The 25742-nt window shown below is 43.8% G+C and overlaps 1 protein-coding gene across 3 annotated transcripts in view; it reads left to right on the forward strand.

Moving 5' to 3' along the window:
• The window catches only part of RALB (RAS like proto-oncogene B), a 96670-nt gene that overhangs the window by 52750 nt on the left and 18178 nt on the right, over window positions 1–25742 (forward strand). For all 3 annotated transcript variants that reach the window (XM_080668584.1, XM_080668583.1, XM_080668585.1), the window contains exon 2: window positions 24826–24975. In XM_080668584.1, coding sequence (XP_080524710.1) covers window positions 24862–24975 — 114 coding nt within the window. In that variant the 5' untranslated portion in view covers window positions 24826–24861. The remainder of the gene's footprint in view (window positions 1–24825; window positions 24976–25742) is intronic.

Raw genomic sequence — 25742 nt, forward strand, 5'->3', positions numbered from 1 at the left:
GTGACTCTAATATTTTCATGTAACAAATATCCTTTGAATTTAGCATATTTATAACAAGAGCTCATAAATTATGTTAAACTGTAACTTCATATAATGAAGTCTTGGAATCATTTTTGTTCATCCTCACCCAGTTGAAGATGGTTAGGGTCACCATCTGGTTAGGCAGACTTGAAAAGTCAGCACAATTGATTTCCTTTCTTCTGGTTTGTGGCCCCTTTCCCATCCATTGTCCTAATTTATAGTCTCATATCTTTCTTATTTTTCATCCTACCTCTCCCATCATCCTCTTCTTTCCTTCCCCCTAAAAAACCAGGAAAGGATTGGTGGGCAGTCATTTATTGTAGACTAGCTGATCCTGTTATTAGGAGAGGGTTTTAGCTAATGTGCTTCTATTTGCATAGTAAGCCTTTAAAAAAATTCTCAAATTATATTTGTTCAGTAAGTTCTGCCACGTTTTTAAAAACTTCTAAAAGGGTTTTATATTCAATTCCAATGTGATATGTTTTTATATATGGGGTGGAGTTTTCCATACCACCAAGTAATTCTCAGACATCAGCGGGGTGTCCTACAATTTAACTCAATTCTGACACTGTCTATCTGGAGACATCATAATATTCTACAGGTTAAGGGCTCAGTCCCATAAGACTACTCTCCACTTCAGATACCAGTTATAAGCTCAGGTTGTTACCGTGCTTTTGACCAACTAGCTACTGATTGGAGGTTGCCATGACCCCTTCCTTGGATTTCAGATGCCAGTCTCCAGCTCAAGTTGTTACCTGAACTTTTCTGACCCATGACTGGCTATAAATCAGAGGTTCTCATAACTCCTTCCCTGGGTTCCATTAATTTGGTAGAGCAGCTCACAGAAGTCAGGAAACTGGTTTACTCAGTAGATTACCAATTCATGGCAAAGGATATTAAGGGACACGAATTAGCAGCCAGAAGAAGAGATGCATAGGGTGAGGTCCCAAACAAAGGGGCTCCGTCCTCGAGGAGGCTGGGCCAGTTGGCACGAGAAAGCGTTGCGGGTCCCCAGCCTGCAAACTCTCCGAAGCCCTCTGGGTGGGCTCTCATGGAGGCTTCAGTACACAGTCCTGACTGAAGGAATCATTGCCACTGGTGACTGATTGAACCCCAGCCTCTCTGCTCCCCAGAAATCAGGTGGGACTGAAAGTTCCAACCCCAGTTCAAGGGCCAACCAGCCCCCCTTAGGTGCTTTCCAAACGTCACTTCATTAGCAGAGTAACCCAGTTGTGGAAAGAGGCCTGTTATGAATAACTAGAGGCCCAGTGCATGAAATTCGTGCATTGGGGGGGTGGGAGTGTGTGTGTTCCTCAGCCCAGCCTGCACCCTCTCCAATCTGGGACATCCCTCTCACAATCCAGGACTGCTGGCTCCCAATCGCTCGCCTGCTTGCCTGCCTGATTGCCCCTAACTGCTTCTGCCTGCCCGCCTGATCACCCCCTAACAACTCCCCGCCAGCCTGATCGACGCCTAACTGCTCCCCTGCCAGCCCAATTGCCCCTAACTGCCCTCCCCTGCCGGCCTGCCCTCCCCTGCAAGCCTGGTTGCTCCCAACTGCCGTCCCCTGCAGGCCTGGTCACCCCCAACTGCCCTCCCCTACAGGTCTGGTTCCCCCCCCCCCAACTGCCCTCCCCTACAGGCCTGGTCCCCCCAACTGCCCTCCCCTGCAGGCCTGGGTCCCCCCCAACTGCCCTCCCCTGCAGGCCTGATTGCCCACAACTGCCCTCCCCTGCCGGCCATCTTGTGGTGGCCATCTTGTGTCCACATGGGGGCGGCCATCTTGTGTGTTGGAGTGATGGTCAATTTGCATATTACCTCTTTATTATATAGGATGAGACCATCACACCTTTATGACTCAGGCATTTTCAGGAACTGAGGGAGGAGGAGACACTAAGTATTAGAACCAAAGATGCTCCCACTGCTCTCATCATTCAGGGCAGTCCAAGGATTTGGGGAGCTGTGAGCCAGGAACTGTGGCCCAAGATCAAATATATTTCTTATAAATCACACTATTGCAGCCTCCTAAATAGTGTAAAAGCTAGGTAGGTTCCCTGTCCGCTCTCATCTCTAGGCCACACTTGCCTCTGGCCTGGCCTGCTGCATCTCCCACATCTGCTTGAGACCTCTCTGTTTTGCACACTATATTTAGAATGGTCTTCTCAGCATGGAAGTCTAATTATGCCACTTATTTGCTTGAAACACTTCAGTGGCTCTCCAGTGCTCTCAGTAAAAAGTCTAGAACGCCTAAACTGTAGGACTTACTGCGTGGTAAATGACCTTGCCCTTACTTTCCTCTAGTTTCATCTCATACCATGTTCTACCATTTTTTCCTGCTCCAGGCAACCACAAAAAAACTTTTTTCAGTTTCTTGATGGCTCCTTGCTTCCTCTTGCTTTAGGTCTTCCCACAGGCAAGAGAGCAGAGCCTGCAAAAGGGACTGGAGCACTTGGCATACTCACGGAGCTGGAAGAAGACAAAGCTGGCTAGAGAATGGTTGGTGTAGGGCAAGCATGTCAAACTCAAAGGCTGATATGGGCCAAATAAACAAGGTTTAAGTTTAAGTGGTTTGCAAAAAAACAAAAGCTTCAATTTTCATGGAAACATAGGTTTATTTCGATAGAGACATGATGGATACAAAGAGCTGAAATAAATTGAGTAATCGTCAACATAAAATAATAGAACATTTTAATAAAAATCAGTATTTTTTTCTTGAACATTAACTTACCAGACACTGAATAACTGCACAGATTAATAAGTGTAACACAAATAAACGTATTTTTCTTGTTCTCAGAAAGCAAAATATCTCCTGTTGCGCACACCAAACAAGTCAGTACAAGATTAATGACGTGGCAATTGGCTGCTAAAATATTCACTGCTAGTATTAGTGGAGATAGTAGTAAATGGTGCGCCTGCACGTAAGGCGCATGAGGCGCGTAAGGGAAATGTATGCAACATGATTATAGTAAGCAGTCATTATGTATAACAGGATATTGTACAAATTAAGTTATGAAATTTTTATTAAAACGTTTCTTACCGTTATATTGGCTGGGCACAAAAATATTCATTGTGGGCTGCATGTGGCCCGCGGGCCTCGAGTTTGACATGCTTGGTGTAGGGTCTTATAGGCCATGGTGAATAGAGGATTTGGATTTTACTCATGGTGAGCTACTTTTACAGGCTTTAAGCACACTTTTTAAAAAAAATCCTCACCTGAGGATATGTTTTTATTGATTTGAAAGAGGGAGGGAGGAAGGGAGAGAGAGAGAGAGAGAGAGAGAGAGAGAGAAACATCAATGTGAGAAACATCGATTGGTTGCCTCCCCTATCCGTGATTGAGCCCACAACCTAGGTATGTGCCCTGACTGGGAATTGAAACCACAACTTTTGGTGTACAGGACGATGCTCCAACCACTGCTAGAGCAGCACACTTTTATTTGCATTTTTAGAAAATTCACAGTCGGGGCTCTGTGAAGAACAGATGGAAGAGAAGCTAAAGTGGCGCTGAGAAGTCAGTCAGGGAGTTATGGCTGTTCAGTGGTTGGTGGCTGGGACTCAGGTGTAGCAGAGAAGATGGACAAAGCAGATGGATTTAAAAAGTGTTTTGGAGATGGAGTCAGTAGAATTGCACTGGAAAAGGACTGGGACCGAGGTGGGTATGTCCCGGCATGGTCTGGAATGTGTGAATTATTGACTTACTGCAGGAAAGATTTCACGATTCAAGTCCAGGTGATTTTGACACTACATTTATTAAAGCTGGACAGTAAAACAGAGGAAGGCTTAAGATAGAAGAGGCAAGATCACAGAAACAGGAGTGAGCCTCGACAGCTGCCCAGGCCCTTTAGGAAGCAAGTCACAGAAGCAGAAGAAGTGAGCCAGCTGCGTTTCATGGACTCGGGAAACAAGTTACAGAGGCAAAAGGAGGGCCCTTGGAGACAGATTCAGGGGGTTAACCTGGGATAAACTGCCACTGCCTGTTGCCCACTACCCCCCTGGTTGCAAGTCTAGTGGGAACCCTTAGAGCTTAGGAGAAAGAAAGCAAAGATACACACCTGAGGAAATAAGGGGGAAAGGCACAGGTGTATGAGCACTGGGTCCTTTGTCTTAAGAGTTTTTATCTGTTTTCTAAAGTCAGGAATTTTAGGGGAGATCTCAGGGGAGGATCTCAATAGAATATTCATTGGCTTTCCAGGGGTGTCCTTTAATATGCTGATGTATCAAAATGATGGTATCTGGGTCATTCTCTGGTCAATATCACCTTCAAAGAATGTCAGCAGCAGGGTCTGGAACGTGTAAACCATTTGCTCTAAGTATCCTTGGTTAGGGAAGATAAGATCTTGTGATTTATTATCTGGCTGTAAATTGCTAGACCAGTGGTCGGCAAACTCATTAGTCAACAGAGCCGCAGTTTGCCGACCACTGTGCTAGACCATTTAACTATCTGTCTCAGTTTCCCCATTCCACTTGCCAAGGAATTTTCCTAGTGTCTTACTATCCTGCCTCAGAATTGGTCATGAATTGAGTTTGGGGAGAGGCAAAGGGAATCAAAGATGACTCCCAGGTTCTTGGCTTTTTAGTAATGCCTCCTATATGACTGGTTATTTGTTTATTTATGTATTTAGTAATGCGTCCTATATGCCTCCTATATAACTACTAGATGAGGATTAATGGGGAAGGTGTATATTTAAGGGGGGAAGAATCAAGAGTTCTGTTTTAGGAAAGGTAAGTGTGAGGTTCTTGCCAGATTCCCATGTGGGGAGAGGTGGCAATTAGGCAGTGGAATATGAGTCTGGAGGAGAAGAGTGACCTGGGCTGCATTTGAAAACTTTGGGAGCTTCATATAAACTTGCTGGTATGGATGAGACCATTGAGTGGGAGAGCGTAGGGGTATACTGATGTTAGAAGCCCGGTAGAGGAAGAGACCTAGAAGACGATATAGAGAAAGAGCTGCTGGAAGAACAGTAGCACTGTGGGGGAATGTGCTACAGAGGCTGGAGGGACAGAACCTAGAGGGAGATGCCCAGAGGGATCTTTGAATTGGCCTGCTAGGGTCCTTTACCTTTTCAGGCAAAGTTTTATCACACTTGCTACATGCTCTTTTTTTAAAAGGAGGAGGGGGAGGAGATGGAAGAGGAGAAAGAAGCGTTTTCATTGGCACTTGCAACATAGTTTATTGGCGGTTTGACCAGACCAGTTTCCATGAAGTTATGCTGGGGGAGAAGCCCAGTTAGAAGTAGTGAGGGAAGGAATCGGCCTTGCTGCCAGAGTGGGGTCTGTGGGCCAGCAGCAGCATTTTGGATTAGGTTGGCAGTACATAATCTTAGGCTCCACTCCTGACCCACTGAATCAGAATATGCATTTGAACAAGATTCTCAGTTCATCTGTATCTACATTAAAGTTTGAGAAGCCTTGGTATAGATAACCAGGGCTATATAGAAATTGTGTCACCTGCTAGGGACATGTGGGGATTAAAAAGGTGTGTGTGTGTGTGTGTTTAGGGTGAAGATTAAATAGAGGAGTCTGTGTGCTGTTGGGGGATGATCCTGTAGAGAGGTAGAGAGTGACTAACGATGCAGGAAGAGAGGATAATGGCTGGAATGACGCTATTGGGCTTGGGGGTGGTGGCTGCATAGAGTCCAAAGCCGGTGTGGAGGGTTTGGCTTTTGCTAAGAGCAGGAGCATGCTCTCCATGTAGCCAGAGACAAGGAGGAGGTGGGCATGGACGTTGGTAAATTTGTAGATTTGGTGGAGGAGCAATGAGGGAGTTCGTGCTTAAAGGCTTCTGTTTGGGAAAAACGATGTAAGGTCATTTCTGGAGCATGAGTGTAGGGAGGGAGTAGGGCAGAATCTCAGTAAGATTACTAGGACGTGTTGAGTGGATTTTCATTTCTGGTTTATGATCATAAATGCATTTAATGTGAAGAAGGTTCGTAAGGCAGGTTGCATGATTTTCTTTCCCGCTACAGCAGTTGCTTGCCAGGCCCAGGTGCTGAAAAGTATGGTGAAAGGGCAAGGGAGGTAACTGTATTTGGAGGACTGTGGGGTTGAAGCTGCTTAAGGAGAGAAGTTGAGCCCAGAGGGAGCTGGTGCACAGAAAGGTTTGGAGGTCGGTGCTTGCAAGTATGAAGAAGACAGAGAATTGGGATAGGTAGGTATTTGAGCAAGTGGGCTCGAAGGAGGTGGCTGAGGCTGGAGGGTTAGGGGAAGAAACTCCCTGATGATGAAGTTCATGGTATATCCCTAGCAGAGTTAGGTAGAAGGAAGGAAAAAGTTTCCGGAGAAGAGAAGGTCAAGGACTTAAGAGAGACCAGGCTTTTGGATAGGTCATCCATATGAACATAGAAGTCACTGAGGAAGAAGCCAGGAGTTGGGTAGAAAGGAAGTCTGTGAACCAGAAGCAAATATCAGGAGGTCCATAGATGATAGCAGCAAGGTGGGAAAAAGGGTATTAACCAAACCCTAAAGATACAGGGCTTTTGCAAAAGAAAGGAGATTATTGGATGGAGAGAAGTACTGAATTGGAAGTGACAGTGGGGAAAGAGGAAGGACTCCCATCGCTCCTGACCCTGTGGCAATGGCATGAGAGGAAAGACTGCTTAAGATGTGCACACCTAAGCCTCAGGGAAAGCCAGAGTAGAGGGACATTCTTAGAAGAGGTGGAGGGTCTGCAAGAGTTTGCTGGTGTTCCCAAGGACTTAGGGCTGGGCAGCAGTGGGATTAGCCATCTGGGGTGGATGTAGTTCTGTTGGTATGGAAATCTCTCTCTGAAAGAGGGAAGAGTGGGGATGCCTGCATTTCTGGTGACGACTCAGTGGAGGGATGCTCTGCAGTATGCGGCCTCCTAGAGAGTGGTGGACCCTGATCTAGCACTGTGGGTTCCAGATCTTGGCTGGGTAGGTGACAGTTTCCTAGTGCTGGCTCCCTAAGGCTCATACACTGACAAAGCAGGGAAGAGAATGAAATGCAAGACAGTTTCTGTTAGAGAAATTTCAGGTCCTGCTGGGGGAAATTTAGGGTAGGTCATGAAATGCCCATCAATAATGCCTCTGAGGGCGAGTGACATTGTCTTCGGGGTGATAGAGAAGAAAAAGGGTCTGAAGGACCTCTGTTGATGATGATAATACTTCTACTTTTATTTCTGTACTGAAAATGCTCTCGGGGCTCTCAAAGCCTTTAATACTATTAAAAAGGAACAAGAGATGGAAAATGGAGTCACTTTTGCTAGGACCCACCAAGACTTAATACTTAACCTAACTACAGTTCCAGCCTCTCCCAGGAATGGAATTTTAGACCAATCAATCTGGAATTCCCTGGTCAGCACTAGTGAAACCATCTGCCTGATAAGACCCCTACATTTTCCCCAAAGGAAGGTGACCTTGTCTGAAATAATCCTCTTTTAACTTTTGCCCATCCGCTTTCTGCCTGTAAAAACCTTCCATTTTGTATAGCCCCTCCATGTGCCCTTCTAGTTGTTAGATGGGATGCTTAATAAAGCCAATTAGATCTTCACATTTACTCAGTTAAATTTGTTCTTTAGCAGCACATTCCCATTTGTTCCTCCCCAGGTACTCTGGGAGACAGGCAGGGCAAATGTGGAGAATTGAGGCCCAGTGGGCTGAAGTGACTTGCCTAGTCAGTACAGTGAGTGAGTGGCTGAATGAGGTCCAGAAGCCAGGCTCTGCCTTCCAGTGTGGTGCTTGGAAGGGGTCACCCCGGCTGTCAGGGCAAAGAAAATCTCCCGGGCCTGACCTCTTCCTCCTTGAAGGACTGCAGCGCCTCCTGCCTTGTTAGCAGAGCCTTGGCTCCAATTTCTTTCTCAAGACTTTCTAAATATCAGCATGATATTCACAAAACAGTAGGTGCTTACTCAGAGCCAGGTGTTATGACAGGTGTTTTCTTATTTTCACCTCACATAGTAACCCTGAGGATACAGATAGCTCAGACTGAGACTGAGAAAAGCAGCTTAACCAAGTTTCTAATAGCAGACTCCAGACTTTGAGACGAGTGTGTTTCCTCTTGTCCCACACTGTAGTTGGTATATAACTACTTTAAAAATTGTTATAATATACATAACAAAATTCACCATATTTGACACTTATAAGTATACAGTTAGTTCAGTGGCATTAAGTACATTCACATTGTTATACAGTCACTATCCATCTCCAAAACATTTTTTATCATCTTATCCCGAAAACTCTGTGCCCATTAAACACTCCGCATCTCCCCTCCCGCTAGCCCTTGGTAATGACTATTCTACTTTTCTGCCCGCTATGAATTTGACTATATGACCTCATATAGGTAAAATCACATGGTATTGGTCCTTTTGTGTCTGGCTATTTCACTTAGCATAATGTCTTCAAGATTCATTCATGTTAGAGCATGTGTCAACATTTCATTCCTTTTTAAAACTGAATAATGTTTCAATTGTATGGGTATACCACATTTTGTTCTCTGTTCATCATCAGTGGACACTTGGGTTATTTCCGCCTCTCTACTGTTGTGAATAATGCTTCTGTGAACATGGGTGTACCAATATCTATCCAAGTTTCTGTTTTCATATTCTGGGTACATAATAACTGCCTTTTGTTACACATTTTCTCTCAGGTCTTTGCTTTAAAACTTGTGCTCTAGTTGCCTGTGCATTTTTTAAATCTGTAATGAGCTTTCTGATCCATTGATAGAAATTCCAGTATTTCACACCAAGTTTGAAAGTCTTCTCCACCCCACTGCAGTCCACTAAGGGGGCAGCCTAGTGTTGTGGCTCAGAGTGTGGACTTGAGCCAGGCTGCTAGGTTCCGATCCTAGCCCTGCCATTAATTAGTTAAGTGATCTTGAGTTATACAGATTCTGTTTGAGTGCATGTGATATCCTAGTAGCAGTAGAAATAGTAGTACAGTCTCTAAACAGGATTTTATTTGGATAAATAATTTGGAGCAGTGGACATGTATGCTAGTTCCAAATTCAGCCTTCAGCTGTTGAGAGATGAAGTAGCTCTAATATCCCGAGGCTGCTTTGCTGATAGGAGGAACGAGTTTGTATAAATTGGTAAGAACTCTCTAGGGCCAGTGAGATCTCCAGATCCATTGAGGAGGAGGGCATGGTGGGAAAGGACTTCACTGCAGAAAAACTATACATTTTGAGAAATTATCAGAGCTTGCAAATCCCCTCCCACCATTCCTTGTTGCCTGTAGTTCAGGAAAGTTATCATAAAGTGAATTAACTTTTCAGAGTTTACCAGTTGTCACCTGCTCTCTTGCGGCCTCACAGCCTAGATGGAGAACTCGGGTTTTCTGTTCAGCGTGTACTGGGCACCTCCAAAGTAACAGGCACATTGGGCACTAAGGATGGATGGGCAGCTCCCAGTGTGGTGGGAGAGACAGGCGCATCTCGGAGGAAATTCTGCTTCACCTGAGTGCAGCATAGGTGTACTGATGGGCCTGGGGCTGGATGGAGAGCCGGGAGAGGCAACTGTGCTGGGGGAGAATTCGGAAGGTGGTGGGAGAAATATGCTGGCCCTGGCAGAGGAGTAGCATATCTTAGAGGTATAAACCAGAAGCAGGGTGCTTTCGATGAGCAACGTTAGAGCTTTCTGGTTTTGTTTGTTTTTGAGTTTGCTAATTTGTGTGTTTTTTTCTTTTGGTGGGAGACCAGATAAAGAAATGTTCCTTAGGGAACAGAAATAGCAAACAAATTTCCTTAGGCATACAGCATCACTGATTTAAGTTGTTTTGGGAGGAACCTAGATTATTCAACTTCCTTATTTTGATAGGCATGGAAACTGAGTCACACATGTATGAGAGTATGAAAATATTCTATTCCCCGATGCTAATAGCAATAGCAGTTGTGAGAGAGGAGTGGAAATTGAGTCTTCTCCTTTAAGTTAGTGTGTGGGGAAGGCTGAGTGGACAGAAAGAGAATCTCTGAGAACTGGGCCTAACTTAAGTATTTCTTTCCTGGACTTTGATTACTGGAATGCCCCAGTTAATGAAAAGCAGTGGAAATACACAAACTTACCAAATAGAGCAGGTCCGCAGCAGCCCTGCTGAGTTTGTGTCTGTTAAAGATGTTAGCCAGCCATTAGAGTCTTCTCTGGGTGGCCATGCAGCCAGAGCTGAGGGGCTGCGCGCCACTTCCCTGTGTTCCCTCGCTTAGCCAATGCCGGGTCGGCTCTCCACCGACCTGAGGGCCTGTGCTGCTTTATGAGATGGTCAGTCAGAAAAAATCTGCCCATTGAATAGCCATCAGCTGGTCAGAAATCCTTATTTAAATCAGTGGGGGAAGTGATAGGTTCTTATAAAAACTAGGTTGCTTTGAAGAGTTTTTTGTTAAAACTGTAGGGATTTTGCATATTGTATTGGGATACCTCGACCACTAGGGCTACAGTTTTTTGTTTTCTCTGAGACTTGTTTAATAAATAAACTTAACTTTACTTGATGGTCTGGTAATCTCTGTTTTAAGGGCCTGTGTCATAACTAGTAGTGATAACCTCATAGTAAGTTCAAATAAATATTTAAGTGATAAATATTATTGAGAGATTCAAATTCTTTAGTGACAAATTTTCAAAGCTAAAAAAAATAAAAATCAGTCTAGCCGGTGTAGTTCAGTGGTTAGAATGTCGGCCGTGCATCAAAGGGTCATGGGTTCAATCCTGGTCAAGGGCATGTACCTGGGTTGCAGGTTTGGTCCCTGGCCGCATGTGGGAGGCAAATCAATTGATGTGTCTCTCTCCGATGTTTCTCTCTCTCTCTCTCTCTCTCTCTCTCTCTTTTCTCTCCTCCTCCTCTTCTTCCTCCTCCTTCTCCCACTCTCTCTAAAAATCAATGGAAAAAAATCCTTGAGTAAGGACTTACAACAACAACAACAAAAATTAATGTTATCTACCTGTCAGACTTTGCTTTTGAAATAACATATAGTGCCTTAAACTTTTTATGCTTTTGACCGTGAGTAATGGAAAGAAGATATGGATGAATCCAAGTGTTAAATTTACACTATATACTAGATTTTATGATGACCATAGTTTGGGTAGAATTCATGTTATTTAGGTTGCAGCATGATTCATATGATCATAAAGGGAAATATTCCTACAGGAAGGAAAAGGTGGACCTGGGGCCTGCCTCATGGAGGTGGAGTGAAAGAAGTAAGTGAAAAGCAGAGAAAGAAAGGAATTGCAAGTGATCTACAGTGAAGGAAGCAGAAGGGCTGAAGTGGAGGCTGGTGCACAGGGGCCTTTCTGAGGTGCCGAGGTTCAGGAAGGCTCTAGGGCAGTGGTTCCCAACCTTTTTTTGGCCATGCCCCACCTAAGCATCTTTGAAATCCTGCTGTCCCCCCGTCCCCTGTGACATATAATTCTTAATATTCAAAAAGTGAACTCCTGTTCATGTGGAGGAAGTCTAAAAGGCCATTAACTTGGTCTAAACAAGCTTCCAAAGAACATGGCATCCATGAAAGAGAAAAATCAAAGAATGAAAGGACAGTTGAAGTAGTGAGGAAGAAATCACTAAGAAATTGTTAAAAAAATAATATGAAGTGATATGAAAAAATAGCAAATAAAGTTTCAAAACATAATAGAGAACTGAAATACATAAATGTCACAATAAATATTTATATACTGTATATGAGGTCCCTAGAACCATAAGAAATGCAAAAAACTCACTGTTAATAACTCATTCTCAAATTGCCCTGTTAAAAATCAAATTGCCCCCCTGTGGGGTATGTGCCCCACGTCGGGAACCACTGCTCTAGGGAAAGTGACACTGAAGTTTGTGAATGTTGATTGCGAAAGGCGTGGGTTGGGAGGTGTAAGAGTAGGTGCCATGAGGTTGGAGACATGGGGACTGTGATAGGGAGAGAAAATTGGGTTCTGGAAACATCATTTGTGCCTGACGTAAGCTTTATTACTGGACATGTGGTTATGTGAGCCAGTAAGTAACTTTTTTTGCTTAAGCTATTTTCAGTTGGGGTTTCTTTCATTGTGGATGAGAGCCCTAACCATACAAGGGGGCAGAATATTTGCATTCTCTGAAAACACCTTTAGTGGAGTTGGCCATATGTAGAGTTCAAGCTTTATTCATTCAGAAGGAAGTGTTTTGTGTCATATTTTCCCCCGGGGCCCTGCCTGGGTCTGGCTCCCTGGACTGAATTGTATGTATATTTTCAAAGCCGTAAGTACAGTTGGATTCCCTTGGTTGGAAGTGATAGAAACTCGAGGTAAGCGAGTCATGCCACAAAGGGTGACTTATCGGGGGACAGCAGTGTATGTCATTGGCTTGGAGCAGAAATAAAGAAACAAGCCAAGGAAGGGGCCGAGGATCCTGCAACCTGAGTGCTGCCCAAGACTATTGTGTTGTTTCTCTTCATGTGCTGATTCTGTCCCTCCTCCTTGCTGTAGCTCAGCATTTACTATTTGGCCAAAAATACACCATAGCTGCCAACCTGTAAAAATGAGCAGTCTGTAGACATGCTTTGTTTGCTCACAGTGCTTTTGAAAATTGATTTAGTTATTAGCTTTTAAAAGGGGAGATTTCACATAAAAATCCAAATTCCTGGCATCTCTGAAAAAATCAGGAGTCTGGCACTGGTAAATCCCAGAACGAGCTGGGGCCGAGGAGCTGCCCCTCCTCTCCTAAGGGGTGCTGTGCTGTCTGAGGGCCACAGCAGTCCGGCTGCCGTCTGTCTTCTGCCTGGGGGCTCCCTCTCCCAGCTTAGCCTTCGTGGACCTGGCCCACTCTGTGTGGTGCCCACACCTGACTTGGGTCCAGTGCCCCCTTGGGACCACTCAGTTTTTCCCATACTAACCTGGCATGTCTTATCGCCCTCACCCTTCACCTCTCACCTCTCCTGGAATAACCATGAAGGTGGCGGAAGGGAGCAGTTTCTATAAAAGGGATGCTAGGCAGACAGTCTCTTAAATTTCCTATTTGGAAAAAATTGTGTTCTCTAGTGAAATCTTTTTTTAAACTCATTTTTACCAGATGTACTTTTGCCCAAATGGCCTATTATTGTTTTTAATGTGTTATTACTGAAAGTAGGCCTCTGCTTTTTTATTTTGGAGGAGAGTTGGGAGCATTTTAGAGAAGCTTTAGTGATTTATGGCAAAAAATAAAAATAGCGTATGAAAGTATACGCCCGTTGTTTGACAGTGGTAGAAGTGTGGTTTGACAGCACTCAGTCTGAAGATTTGGAATTTTGTCGTAGATACTTCTTCACATAAAATGGAAGATTTAGAGTGTTCAAGCAAATCTTTAAAACATTGTCCTGAATTGAATTTCTAGGTTTTGTCAAGAGAAGATGAGCAATCTATACTTTTTTTCTCAGTGTAAAGATTCATAACTGAAGCCATGGCCCGCGTGGCTTGGGTTCAGAAGCCTGGAGAAAGAGCTGATGTGCAAATTAATACACAAGACAAGAAATATAAATTTAGAAAATTATGGGGAAGCCAGAGAAAGCTTAGTTCTAGTGACCAAGCTCCGCTGAATCTCCAGCCCATCTCCTTCTTATTTACTAGAATACACAATTGCCCTTTAGGAATGCAAACAGGCATTTCAAAGGCAATTTTTAGTAAACAGTAAAAGACCATCAGGTTAGGGGTGTTGCCTTTGGCCATTCATTCCACAGCAGGTAGTAATACGCAGATATTCAGCCTTCTGAATATCAAAGTCCATTCAGCCTTCTGATAGGACTTCTTGCATTTGTATACTAATTACTGTTGATCTTTGCTTCCAGCAATAACCATCCTCAGGAAACTAAGTAGTAAGTCCATGAGTGTATACATCAGAAATAATAAGCATTTCAGCTGGAATTTAACAATATAACATGGCTTATTCATTTGTTTTTATGGATGATTTAAGCTAGGACTACAAAATGTTGCTCCAAATGTATACTGTCAATCTTGCACACCTGATTTAGTTTTAAAATTAAAGTATTGATAGTATTTAATTAAGTATTTTTAAAAACTTGTTTTCTGGTTTCTAGAATACCTATTCTGTTCTAAATTGTGAAAATCCAACATATTTTCAAATCAGAATCACTTTTTTTAAAAAATTTATTTCATTACTTGAAGTGAACATACCATTTTCAATCTTCATTATTTTGTCCTATTTTTGGTAAAATTCTACACTTTCCCAAGGCCTAAATCCAAGACTACTTTATCCTGAAAGGCTATCATTTAAAATTGAAGGTGAAATAAAAAAACTTTTCAGACAAAAAGAGGTTAAAGGTCTACATTACCATCAAACCAGCAATACAAGAAATGTTAAAGGGACTGCTTTAAGAAGAAAAAGAAAAGGAGAGAAAGAGGATCATAGGCATAAAGAAAATAAAAATGGCAATAAATAAATACCTAGCAATAATCACCTTAAATGTAAATGGATTACATGCTCCGGTAAAAAAGACATAGGGTGACTAAATGGATAAAAAAACATGACCCATATATATGCTGTTTACAAGAGACCCACCTCAGAACAAAAAATACACACAGACTGAGAGTGAAGGGATGGAAAAAAATATTCCATGTAAATGGAAAGGAAAAACAAACTGGGGTAGCAATACTCATATCAGACAAAATAGACTTCAAAACAAAGGACATAACAAGAGACATAGAAGGCCACTTCATAATACTAAAGGGAATGATTCAACCAGAAAATATAACCCTTATAAACATACATGCATCCAATATAGGAATACCAAGTACATTAAAAAACTCTTGATGGACTTTAAGGGAGAGATTGACAGCAATACAGTCATAGTAGGAACTTCAACACCCCAATGACATCACTGGATAGATCTTCCAGACAAAAAATTAACAAGGAAACAGAGGCCTTAAATGGCACAGTAGATCAGATGAATCTAATTGATATTTACGGAACATTTCAGCCTCAAACAACAGAATATACATTCTTAAGTGCACATGGAACATTCTCAAAGATAGACCACATGTTAGGGCACAAAACAAGTCCATACAAATTTAAGAAGATTGATATCATACCAAGCATCTTCTCAGATCACAATGGCATAAAGTTAAAATCAACTACAATAAAAAAAACTCAAAACCACTCAAATACATAAAGGCTAAATAGCATGTTATGAAACAATGAAAGGGTTACCAATGAGATAAAGCAAGAAATTAAAAACTTCCCAGAAACAAATGAAAATGAACACACAACCACCCCAAACCTCTGGGACATGGTGAAAGCAGTCCAAAGAGGAAGTTCATAGCACTACAGCCTACCTCAATAAACAAGAAAAAGAACTAATAAATTATCTAACCCTACAACTAAGTGAATTAGAGAACAGCAAGAAATGCACAGAGGAAGTAGAAGGAAGGAAATAATAAAGACCAGAGCGGAAATAAATAACAAAGAGACAAAACATACAGTACAAAAGACCAATGAATCCAAGAGCTGTTTTTTGTAAAGATAAACAAGATTGATGAACCCCTAGTCCAGGGGTGGGCAAACTTTTTGACTCGAGGGCCACAATGGGTTCTTAAACTGGACCGGAGGGCCGGAACAAAAGCATGGATGGAGTGTTTGTGTGAACTAATATAAATTCAAAGTAAAGGAGCGGAGGGGAGAGCAAGAGAACCCTCCGCTCTTTCGGCTCCGTGGGCCGGATAGAACAGCCGAACGGGCCGGATCCAGCCCGCGGGCCGTAGTTTGCCCACGGCTGCCCTAGCCAGACTCATCAAGAAATAGGACCCAAATAAATCAGAAATGAAAGAGGCGATATAGCAATGGATACCACAAAAGCACAAAGGAATGTAAGCAATTACTAGGAACAGCTTATATGCCAACAAACTGGACAACCTGGGTGAAATTCCTAGAAATATACAATCTTCCAAAACTCAATCAGGAAGAATCAGAAAACCTGAGTAGGCCAGTAACAACTGATGAAATTGAAGCAATTTTTTTTAATACATCTTTATTGTTCAGATTATTACAGTTGTTCCTCTTTTTTCCCCCATAGCTACCCTCCACCCAGTTCCCTCCCCACCCTCTGCCCTTACCTCCCCCCCACTGTCCTCATCCATAGGTGTACGCTTTTTGTCTAGTCTCTTCCCACACCCCCCACACCCCTTTCCCCGAGAATTGTCAGTTCACTCCCTTTCTATGCCCCTGATTCTATTATATTCACCAGTTTATTCTGTTCATCAGATTTTTTATTCACTTGGTTTTTAGATTCACTTGTTGATAGACATGTATTTGTTGTTCATAATTTTTATCTTTACCTTTTTCTTCTTCTTCCTCTTCTTAAAGAGTACCTTTTAGCCTTTTATATAATACTGGTTTGGTGTTGATGAACTCCTTTAGCTTTTTCTTATCTGTGAAGCTCTTTATCTGACCTTCACTTCTGAATGATAGTTTTGCTGGGTAGAGTAATCTTGGTTGTAGGTTTTTGCTATTCATCACTTTGAATATTTCTTGCCACTCCCTTCTGGCATGCATAGTTTCTGTTGAGAAATCAGCCGACAATCGTATGGGTGCTCCCTTGTAGGTAATTAACTGTTTTTCTCTTGCTGCTTTTAATATTCTCTCTTTGTCTTTTGCTCTTGGCATTTTAATTATGATGTGTCTTGGTGTGGTCCTCTTTGGATTCCTTTTGTTTGGGGTTCTGTGCGCTTCCTGGACTTGTAAGTCTATTTCTTTCACCAGGTGGGGGGAAGTTTTCCGTCATTATTTCTTCAAATAGGTTTTCAGTATCTTGCTCTCTCTCTTCTGGCACCCCCATAATTCTGATGTTGGTACGCTTGAAGTTGTCCCAGAGGCTCCTTACACTATCTTCAAATTTTTGGATTCTTTTTTCTTTTTGCCTTTTCGGTTGAGTGTTTTTTGCTTCTTTGTATTTCAAATCTTTGACTTGATTCTTGCGGTCCTCTAGTCTGCTGTTACGTCTCTGTATAATATTTTTTATTTCAGTCAGTGTATGTTTAATTTCTAGTTGGTCCTTTTTCATATTCTCAAGGGTCTCGCTAAATTTATCGGCCTTTTCTAGGAAATTCTTGAAAAACCTTATAACCGTGGTTTTGAACTCTATATCCAGTTGTTTGCTTTCCTCCATTTCTTTCATTTGTGATCTGTTTCTTTGTCTCTGCATTTTCGCTGCTTCCCTGAGTTGGTAGAGTAGCTTTGTGTGGTAGGTGTCCTATGGGGCACAGTGGCTCAGCCTCCCCAGTTACCTGAGGTGGACACCCTTGGTGCACCCCTTTGTGGACTGTGTGCTCAGCCTTGTTGTAGTTAAGTCTTGATTGTTGTTGGTATCACTGGGAGGAATTGACCTCCAGGCCAATTGGCTGTGAGGATCAGCTGTGTCTACGCTGGGAGAACTTCTGTGCTGGAGACAGCCTTATGAAACAAGACTTGCAAAATTGCAAAAGCTTCTGCTCAGCTTGGATGGGGCAGAGTTTCAGGGCAGAGCAGACAGCCTTGGCTTCCCGTCAGCCCTGCCCTATGAGGCCCCTGGGTCTCAGTGTCCCTCGGTAATCGCTGCAAGCACCTCTGAGAGAAAGCCGCCCTCGAGTTTTGCCCGCTGCCAGACAGTCCAGTTTCTCCCCGAATGAGTCTGGGTTCCCAGAACCTCGCCTGGAGCTGGAGTTCAGCGCAGTCAGGAGCTTCCGTCTCCCTCCTGCTTTAGAAAGCCAGCCGTGCATTCAGACGTCTGTGCACTGAGGAGTCAGTCCTCTCTGTGCGCGTGCGCCTCCGGTCCTCTGCCTTCTGCAGCTCCCGAGTCTCAGTGCGCTTTCTCTTTTCCTGACAGTCCAGATTCCCCCAGAATGAGTCTGGTTTCCCAGAGTCTTGCCCGGGACTGGAGTTCAGTGCATTCAGGAGCTTCCGTCTCCCTCCCGCTTTAGAAAGCCAGCCGTGCACTGAGCTGCCCGTGCATTCAGCCGCCCGTCCTCTCCGCACGCGTGCGTCTCCGTACTTAAGCCTTTTGCAGCTCCTCTGAGTCTCAATGTGCTTTCCTCTTTCCTTCTAGTTGTAGAATTTCCACTCAGCCAGCTTTCCTGTGGTTCCGGATGGTGTCTGTTTTGTCTTTTAGTTGTAGTTTTGGTATTGTTGTGCGAGGCAGCATTTTAAGTGTTTACCTATGCCGCCATCTTGGTTTTCTCCTTAAAGCAATAATTTAAAAACTTCCAGCAAACAAAAGTCCTGGACCAGATGGATTTACAGTGAATTTTACCAAACATTCAAAGAAGCACTAGCACCTAGCCTCCTTAAACTATTCCAAAACACTCAAGAGGAAGGAACACTTCCAAGCTTTTTTTATGAAGCCAGCATTTTCCTAATTCCAAAACCAGATAAAGACACTACAAAGAAGGAAAATTATAGGCTAATATCCCTCATGAACACAGATGCTAAAATCCTCAACAAAATATTAGCAAATCGGATCCAGCAATATATTAAAAAGATTATAAACCATGATCAAGTGGGACTTATTCTGGGGATGCAAGGCTGGTACAGTATTCGTAAATCAATAAATGTGATACATTTTCAGATTCTCATTTGATTATTGTGATTTGATTCTCATTTGATGACTCTGTGATACAGACAAGGTGGCATTTGGACTTTACCTACCAACTCATTTTCTTCCAGTTTGTTAAACAAAAGACTACTGATTAGGCTAGCCTGAGACTAAGGTTCACTTAAGACCACCCGTTCCTGCTGACACTCTGCTTCGTGGTTTATATACTGTGATTTGCTTTCAGAATTTTACTTCTCAAGTGAATATGTGTTCTGGTATTTTAATTAATGCTAAATGGTAGAGAGCGTTATCTACTAGTAATGTATCATAGAACATTACCTAAAAAACATTTCCCAACTCCCTGCCGAGTCTTAGTTGGGAGTGCCTTTCTTCTCTGTATGTGTTTATTCTTATCCATCCAATGCCTTACAAGTTAAGTTGGGCTAGAAGACCCACCTTGCAATGGCCCCTCACTTTTTCTAGGATACATTTCTGCTTTTGTTTTGTCTTTGTTAATCCTCACCTGAGGATATTTTTTCCATTGACTTTTAGAGTGAAAGGGAGAGAAGGAGGGAGGGAGGGAGGGAGAGGGAGAGGGAAGAGGAGAGAGACAGAGACAGAGAGAGAGAGAGAGAGAGAGAGCGAGAGAGAGAGAGAGAGAGAGATTAATGTGAGAGAGAGACATCCATTGATTGCCTCCCGGCTGGGGATCAAACCTGCAATCCAGGTACGTGCCCTTGACTTGGAGTCAAACCCATGAACTTTCAATGCTCAGACCAAAGCTCTAACCACTTAGCACACCAGCCAGGGCTAGGATACATTTCTTAAAATAGCATTTTAGGTCCATTTGTAGATGAACATGTCATATCTTTTGGGAGTCATCACCCAGTCACTTCCCCACCGCACCTTATGCTTCAGTACTCTGGTGCCTGGTCCCACTCTGATGTTCATGCCTTCGCATGTGCTCTCTCTGATGCGTGGGACGCTCCCCTCTCTCACGCCCACCTGCTGAGTGAACTTTTGTTTAATGTTCAAGCCTTTCCTGATCCTCTTTTCCCAGAGTTCCTTATGCTTCACCATGCCTTGTGCTGTCTTTATCATTTATCATTGCGCGAAATTGTATTAAAATGTCTTTCCTTAGGAGAGTGAGTTTTCTAAGGGCACAGACCCACAGTTTCGTACAAAGTAGCACTTCAGTATTTTGGGGACAAAAATGAATCAAGCTACAGAGCTTCTGTGTTGATGAGTAGAACATGTTAAAGGGTGTCTGTTGGTGTGTTTTCCCGAGTCCCCTGTAGATCTCTGACTATAGGAGCTATGCCAGGACTTGGTCTTATGGGCCCAGGTCTGTGTATGGCTTTTAAGAACTATTGGCTAAGAACCCAAATAGTCCATTGGAGAGATCAGGAAGTTTGCAAGCCCCTCAGAGAGAGTTCTGAATTTTTTAGCAAAGGCAGTGGGGAGATTAGAATTGCTTTGCAAACAGTGGTGTATATGCTGAAGTTAGGGATGAAGTGTACTGAGTCTATAACTTACATGAAATGCGTCAGAATTTAAGATTGACGGGTAAATAGAGGGATGCCAGATGGCTGGGTGTGTGATAAAGGAAATGGAGTGAAATGTGAATTGTAGCACCCAGGTGGTGGGAACATGGATTCACTGTGCAGTTCTGTCAACTTTTCTTAAAGTTTGAAACTTTTCATAATAAAATGTTTGGGGAAAGGATACTTGCATTATTTTTAAGAACACACATATTGGCTAGGCATATAATAAACAAATCATCAACATGGACTTCCTGAGCCTTAATTATTTTTCTTCCTGGTATTTCTTTGTCTCTCTTTAGTCAAATCTCAGTTCTTATGTTGCTCCCTTAAAATTTCCCTGACCTTCAGGCTAATGTAGATGTTTCTCCTGTGTTCCCAGAGCACACCTCCATACTTCAGCCGTGGGATTTAGTATCCTGTGTTCATTTACTAATCTGCCTGAATCACTCGACTTTGAGTTTCTTGAATACAAAGACTGTTTCTGGAATGCTTTTGGTACAAGTAAGAATGAAAACAGTAACAATAAGTAGACTAACAGTAGTTTAAACAAATGAGTTTATTATCTCCAATAACAGAGGAGTGTGGGGGCAGCACGTCCAGTGTCCAGTCCAGGACTGGTTCAGGGTGGGCAGGCTGGCGCTCTGCCTCTCTCCTGCTTCCCTCATCACGTCAGGTGGCCTGAAGCAGTGTGTGGATTGGAAATAGGCACCATAGTAATTCAATTTCTGAGCTTTCAGCCGACATCTGTGAGTTTGTTGAATAGTCTTCAGTTCGTTTATTATGGTTTCTTCTAGAAAAATGGATTTTTTTTTCAACAGCTCAGAATTTTATAAACAGCTCACATGTTTATAAAAGCCTCCCACCTGGGAAATTATTTCTCCATTTTCATACAGCTATAGGAATTCATAGCAGCAAGGTTGCTTCAGAGGAACTGAGTGACAGCTTACTGATCTGGAGGCTCCAGCCTCCGCCACCAGCCTCAGCTCTGTGGGCCAGAAGCAGTTTCACCTCCTAAACCAAGGCCTTTTGGGGAGGCCTGCTCCTTATCCCACTTATTCTATTTTAGTCACAGCTCAAATGTGCTTAATTACGTAGTTAATTGCTTAAGACACTTATTAAAAAGTACATAATTAGAAAAGGGAACTGGAAAGAAGGGAGTAGAGGCAGATAAACAGGGGTGGAGGGGTGGGTCCCATTGAGGGGGGAGGGTCCCAGGCATGACCCACTCAGACCGGCCCAGATCACAGCGCTGATTTCTGCGGTGATGGCAATCCTTAAATCATCAAGAAAAGGTTTAAGTTCAGTTTAATAAAATGGATAGATAAGTAGGTGAAAAACATTAAAAACTACGTAGCTATGACCTCAAATAGGTTTTAAATAGCTATACTAATAAAAGGGTAATATGCTAATTAGACTGGACGTCTTCCGGACATCCTTCCTGACAAAGCCTGATGGGTGAAGCCGCCCCGTCCCGGTGTGCACATGGGTGTTATTTTTAAATGGAATGTAGTGCTGGCTGCTGGGAGAGTGGCAGGGACCTTGGAGCCGCCGCTCTAGCTGGGGGATGCGGCGGAGCCCACACCACGACTTCCCCAGGGCGCTGTTTGCTGGCCATTGAGGCTGTCCCCCCTGCAGGCTTCTGGCTCAGTCCTAAGCTTGGGCCGGGAAGCTGGATAGTGAGTTTCATGCTCTGTCCAAGCCTTGGCATAGATGACGAGTTCCCACCAGGGAACATTATCTTCTCTAAGCCTGGGCTCCGCTCCCTCATTCACATTCCGGGAACAAAACCACCTGCTTCTCTTCGACCTGGAAGCCACACCAGGCCAGACTGCGTGGCCACCAGTTCTGGAGCAGATTTCACACGCCCACATACTCACTAGCACACAGCACCCTGGCCGCAGGTGGACTCTCATCACCTTGTGTGGTTTGTGCCCTCGCTCTCTTGCTCAGAATGTCCCCAGTCCATATGTGCCCGCCCGTCTCTCCGGCTTACAGTTCTGTCCATGTACAAATGCGCTTCTGTTACTGCGGGTTATCTTCAGAAGCGGAACGCTGGAAAGGTGGCGTCTGACTGCTTTCTGGGGTTGCTTCTCTGCGTGCGGCTCCACTCCTCTCATTGTGGGCCTGTCCTCTGAAAAGCCCTGAGTTTGCATTTGGTTTATAGCCTGGTGGTGCGGACCCTGATGCAAAACAACTGTCAGCTTCAAGTGCCAATGCAGTGGGGGTGGGGTGGGGGTAGGGGGAGCTATATTACCTGGGATCTGTTGTTCAGCTTTGAGGATAATAGGGAGGCCTGGGCTTTACACCATGATACCACATAAAATCCAAAGAACTCTCAGTGGCTTCGTTTCCAATACTTTAACACACTGTAAAATAAATCTACTCTTTTTCTTCTCTAAATCTAAACAATCTTTTGTCATTAAAGTGAAGACGTAGAAAGAATGTGTTTACACTGGCTGGGCTCTTGGCCCTTAGCTTTTCACTAAAAACATGTTGTGTCCATTTTCAGAATGCATATCCCAAGGGTGTTCCAAAAAAATGAAAGAGTTCAAGGTTCAGTTCAAAGTTGACCCTCTTGGTAAGGAATGGGGGTGAGGGGCATAATACAAGCATTTCTCTCCAAGAGCGTACAGTTTTAGTTGGAGGGAATAAGACATACAGTATTAAAAAGTTCAGTATTTCAAGAGTTAAAAACAGTACAAGACAAATACAAGAGGTCATATAGTATTAGGCAAGTTTCAAATGAATGGAGGCTCAAAACTTCAAATGGCAGTGGCTATAAATGTTCAACTTGGTAAACGTGCATCTTACCCAAAGAACTTACCATTGCAATTTGGCCCTATGGCAAACCTTTGAAAACTCAGAGGTTGAATCTTAGTAATTGTTTTCTTTTATCTTAAAATTGCTTTGATTTTAAAGGCCTCCTTGGTCCTTTTCCAAACCCTCCACCCCCAAGATTTTAGTATATGAAAGCTGAGTAAGTTAAGGTTGTTGGTCAAGAAGTAATGCCATCATGATCTTCAAGGTAGCATTTTTGGTCGAAACTTACCCCACTTTCTTTTTATACCCTGTTTATTTCTACAAATTAAGGTGGTAATTGTCCACTCTGTTTTCTAAATTTAGTTAATGTTTCACCTCAACAAGCTGAGTAGATTCCAGAGCCCAAATACTAGGGACTGAGCATGCTGCCTGTCAGCGAAGCGCTCATTTAACCTCTTGGGTTGGCTGTTATGTCTGTCTCAGCAATGAAGACAGGAAACACAAATATAGTATAAGCCTCCAGACAGATACAGTGTGGGGCAAAAGTAGACTTACAGTTGTTTATATGGAAAGTAATACAGTATATAAAAGGCTAATATGCATAGTGTCCCCTGAGGAGTTTGACCTGGAGACTGGGAGTTCGATTGCTTGCTATGATGTGCGCTGACCACCAGGGGGCGGCACAGAACAAAGGAAGGCCCCAGCCGGCAGCCAGAGAAGGAAGGCCCCAGCTGGCAGCCAGAAGGCCCTGATCGGCCTGATGGCTGGACAGGTCTGGGGACCCTACCCATGCACAAATTTTGCGCACTGGGCCCCTAGTAGAAATATATAGATTAAAATACTGGCAGCAGACAACCTATTAATAGTGAGTATCTGTAGGTGGCAGGGTCATAGGTGATTTGTATTTATTTTATTTTTTATTTATTTTTATTTATTTTTTATTTTTTATTGTTTAAAGCATTACATATAGTAGTACATATATCTCCTTAGTCTTAAAAAAACAAAAGAAAAACAGATGACTGGATCAGAAAACTATGGTACATCTATACAATGGAATACTATGCTGCTATAAAAAGAAGGCATTCTTACCATTTGCAGCAGCATGGATGGACCTGGAGAGCATTATGTTAAGTGAAATAAGGCACGCAATGAAAGAAAAATACCACATGATCTCACTCATTTATGGAAAATAAAGAACATTATAACCTGATGAACAAAAAGATATATACAGAGGCAGTAAAGCACCGAACAGACTGTCAAATTACAGCGGGAAGGCTGGGGAGTGTTGGGAGGGGGGGAAAGAGATCAACCAAAGGACTTGTATGCATGCATATAAGCACACCAATGGACACAAGACACTGAGGGGGGGGTGGGATGAGGGCATGCGACAGGGGGTAGGCGAGGCTGGGGGAAGGTCAATTGAAAAAAAAAAGAATGAAAAAGCAAAAAAAAAAAAAAAATCCTCTTAAAATTAGGCAGGGCCCAGGTCAGTTTGGACAGTGGTTAGAGCAGCTGTGGGCAAACTACTGCCCGCGGGCTGGATCTGGCTGTTCTATCCGGTTCTCTTGCTCTCCCCTCCGCTCCTTTACTTTGAATTTATATTAGTTCACACAAACACTCCATCCATGCTTTTCAGTGACCTCCGAGTGTCGAGTCCTGAGGGCTGTGTGGGGTGTGTGATGGGGGGTGGAGTGAGGATACAGAGAGCGAGTCCCTAGTGCCAGCGTTCTCTGTGGCTCCAGATGACTTGGGGCAGGTAGGGCACTGGGCTCGGGGCATTCCCCCTGGTGGGGCAGTGCTGAGGGTACGTTGACCTTCATGGCGGGCCGTCTCCCCGCGTCCCCCTAACAGGCCCATCCCCATTCTCTCTTGACTTGGCTGCTCTGGCTGCACTGTGGTGAATGACTCCGAGGGCTGGGGGCTTTCTCGGCCCGGAGCCTAGAAGGGTTATTCTGAGAATGTCTGGGTTAGGCGTTCCTGGAGCGGAGGGATTGCACTGGGTAGAAACCAAACTGCCTCTCGTGTCTGTCTTCTGCATTGGCAGCTCTTCAACCTGTCGCAACCGCAGCAAACCAGCAGGATGGCTGCAAACAAGAGTAAGAGCCAGAGCTCCTTGGCCCTGCACAAGGTGATCATGGTTGGCAGTGGAGGGGTTGGCAAGTCAGCCTTGACGCTTCAGTTCATGTACGATGAGGTAAGCCCTGCCTTCTCCTGTCTGCGGTCAGGGTCCCCTCCCCAACCTATGCATGTGCCGTCCACCTACGTGCAGGGAGGATCATGGGCCAGTTTGTGGTGAGGTGCTTTCCCAATAGCTTCATATGGGGTCTAACCAGCAAACGCTTTGGATTGCTGATTTTTGTTAAGCCTGGTAGGGATGTGAGGGCCCCTGCTTGCATTATTTCCCTTGTTATTTCCCTTTGAGCTGTCTTTCTGCCAGGAGCAAGAGCGGGGAGAGACTTTTGTACAGGGATTTCTGAAGAATGGGTCTGATACTTAGCTTCCTGACAGTTAATTTTGGGAGCTGTTGAAAGGGACAGCTAAGCTGTCATAAGACGTAATTTTTTCTCAAGTGATAGATAGCAGGTAAAGCTTGCACCATCCTTGCTCAGGTTTCCATCCCTTGAGGTGGGTAATGCTGAGTGGAGCATGACAGCACAGTCTTGGTTCCTGTGGCCACAAATGCCCTTGCTTAGTGGCCGTTACTGATCCCATAGGCAGTGTTTGGATTAGAGCTCAACCCAGGGACCTCTCATGTGATCACATTTCACATGGGCACATACTGTACAGAATGTGTGAAAGGAAGCTGTCGGAACTACCATCCATTAAGATCATCACCCCTTTTCACTAGACTTTCCATCTGTCCAGCTTGTCCTGCTGTTGGGTGGTGTTGGAGTGACCATGGCCATTTTTGGGACCTTGCTGAGGGAAGAGGAATTAAGGACAGTTTAGTTGGGGATTGGT

Source organism: Plecotus auritus (assembly GCF_963455305.1).
Source record: "Plecotus auritus genome assembly, chromosome: 5".
NCBI lineage: Eukaryota > Metazoa > Chordata > Mammalia > Chiroptera > Vespertilionidae > Plecotus > Plecotus auritus.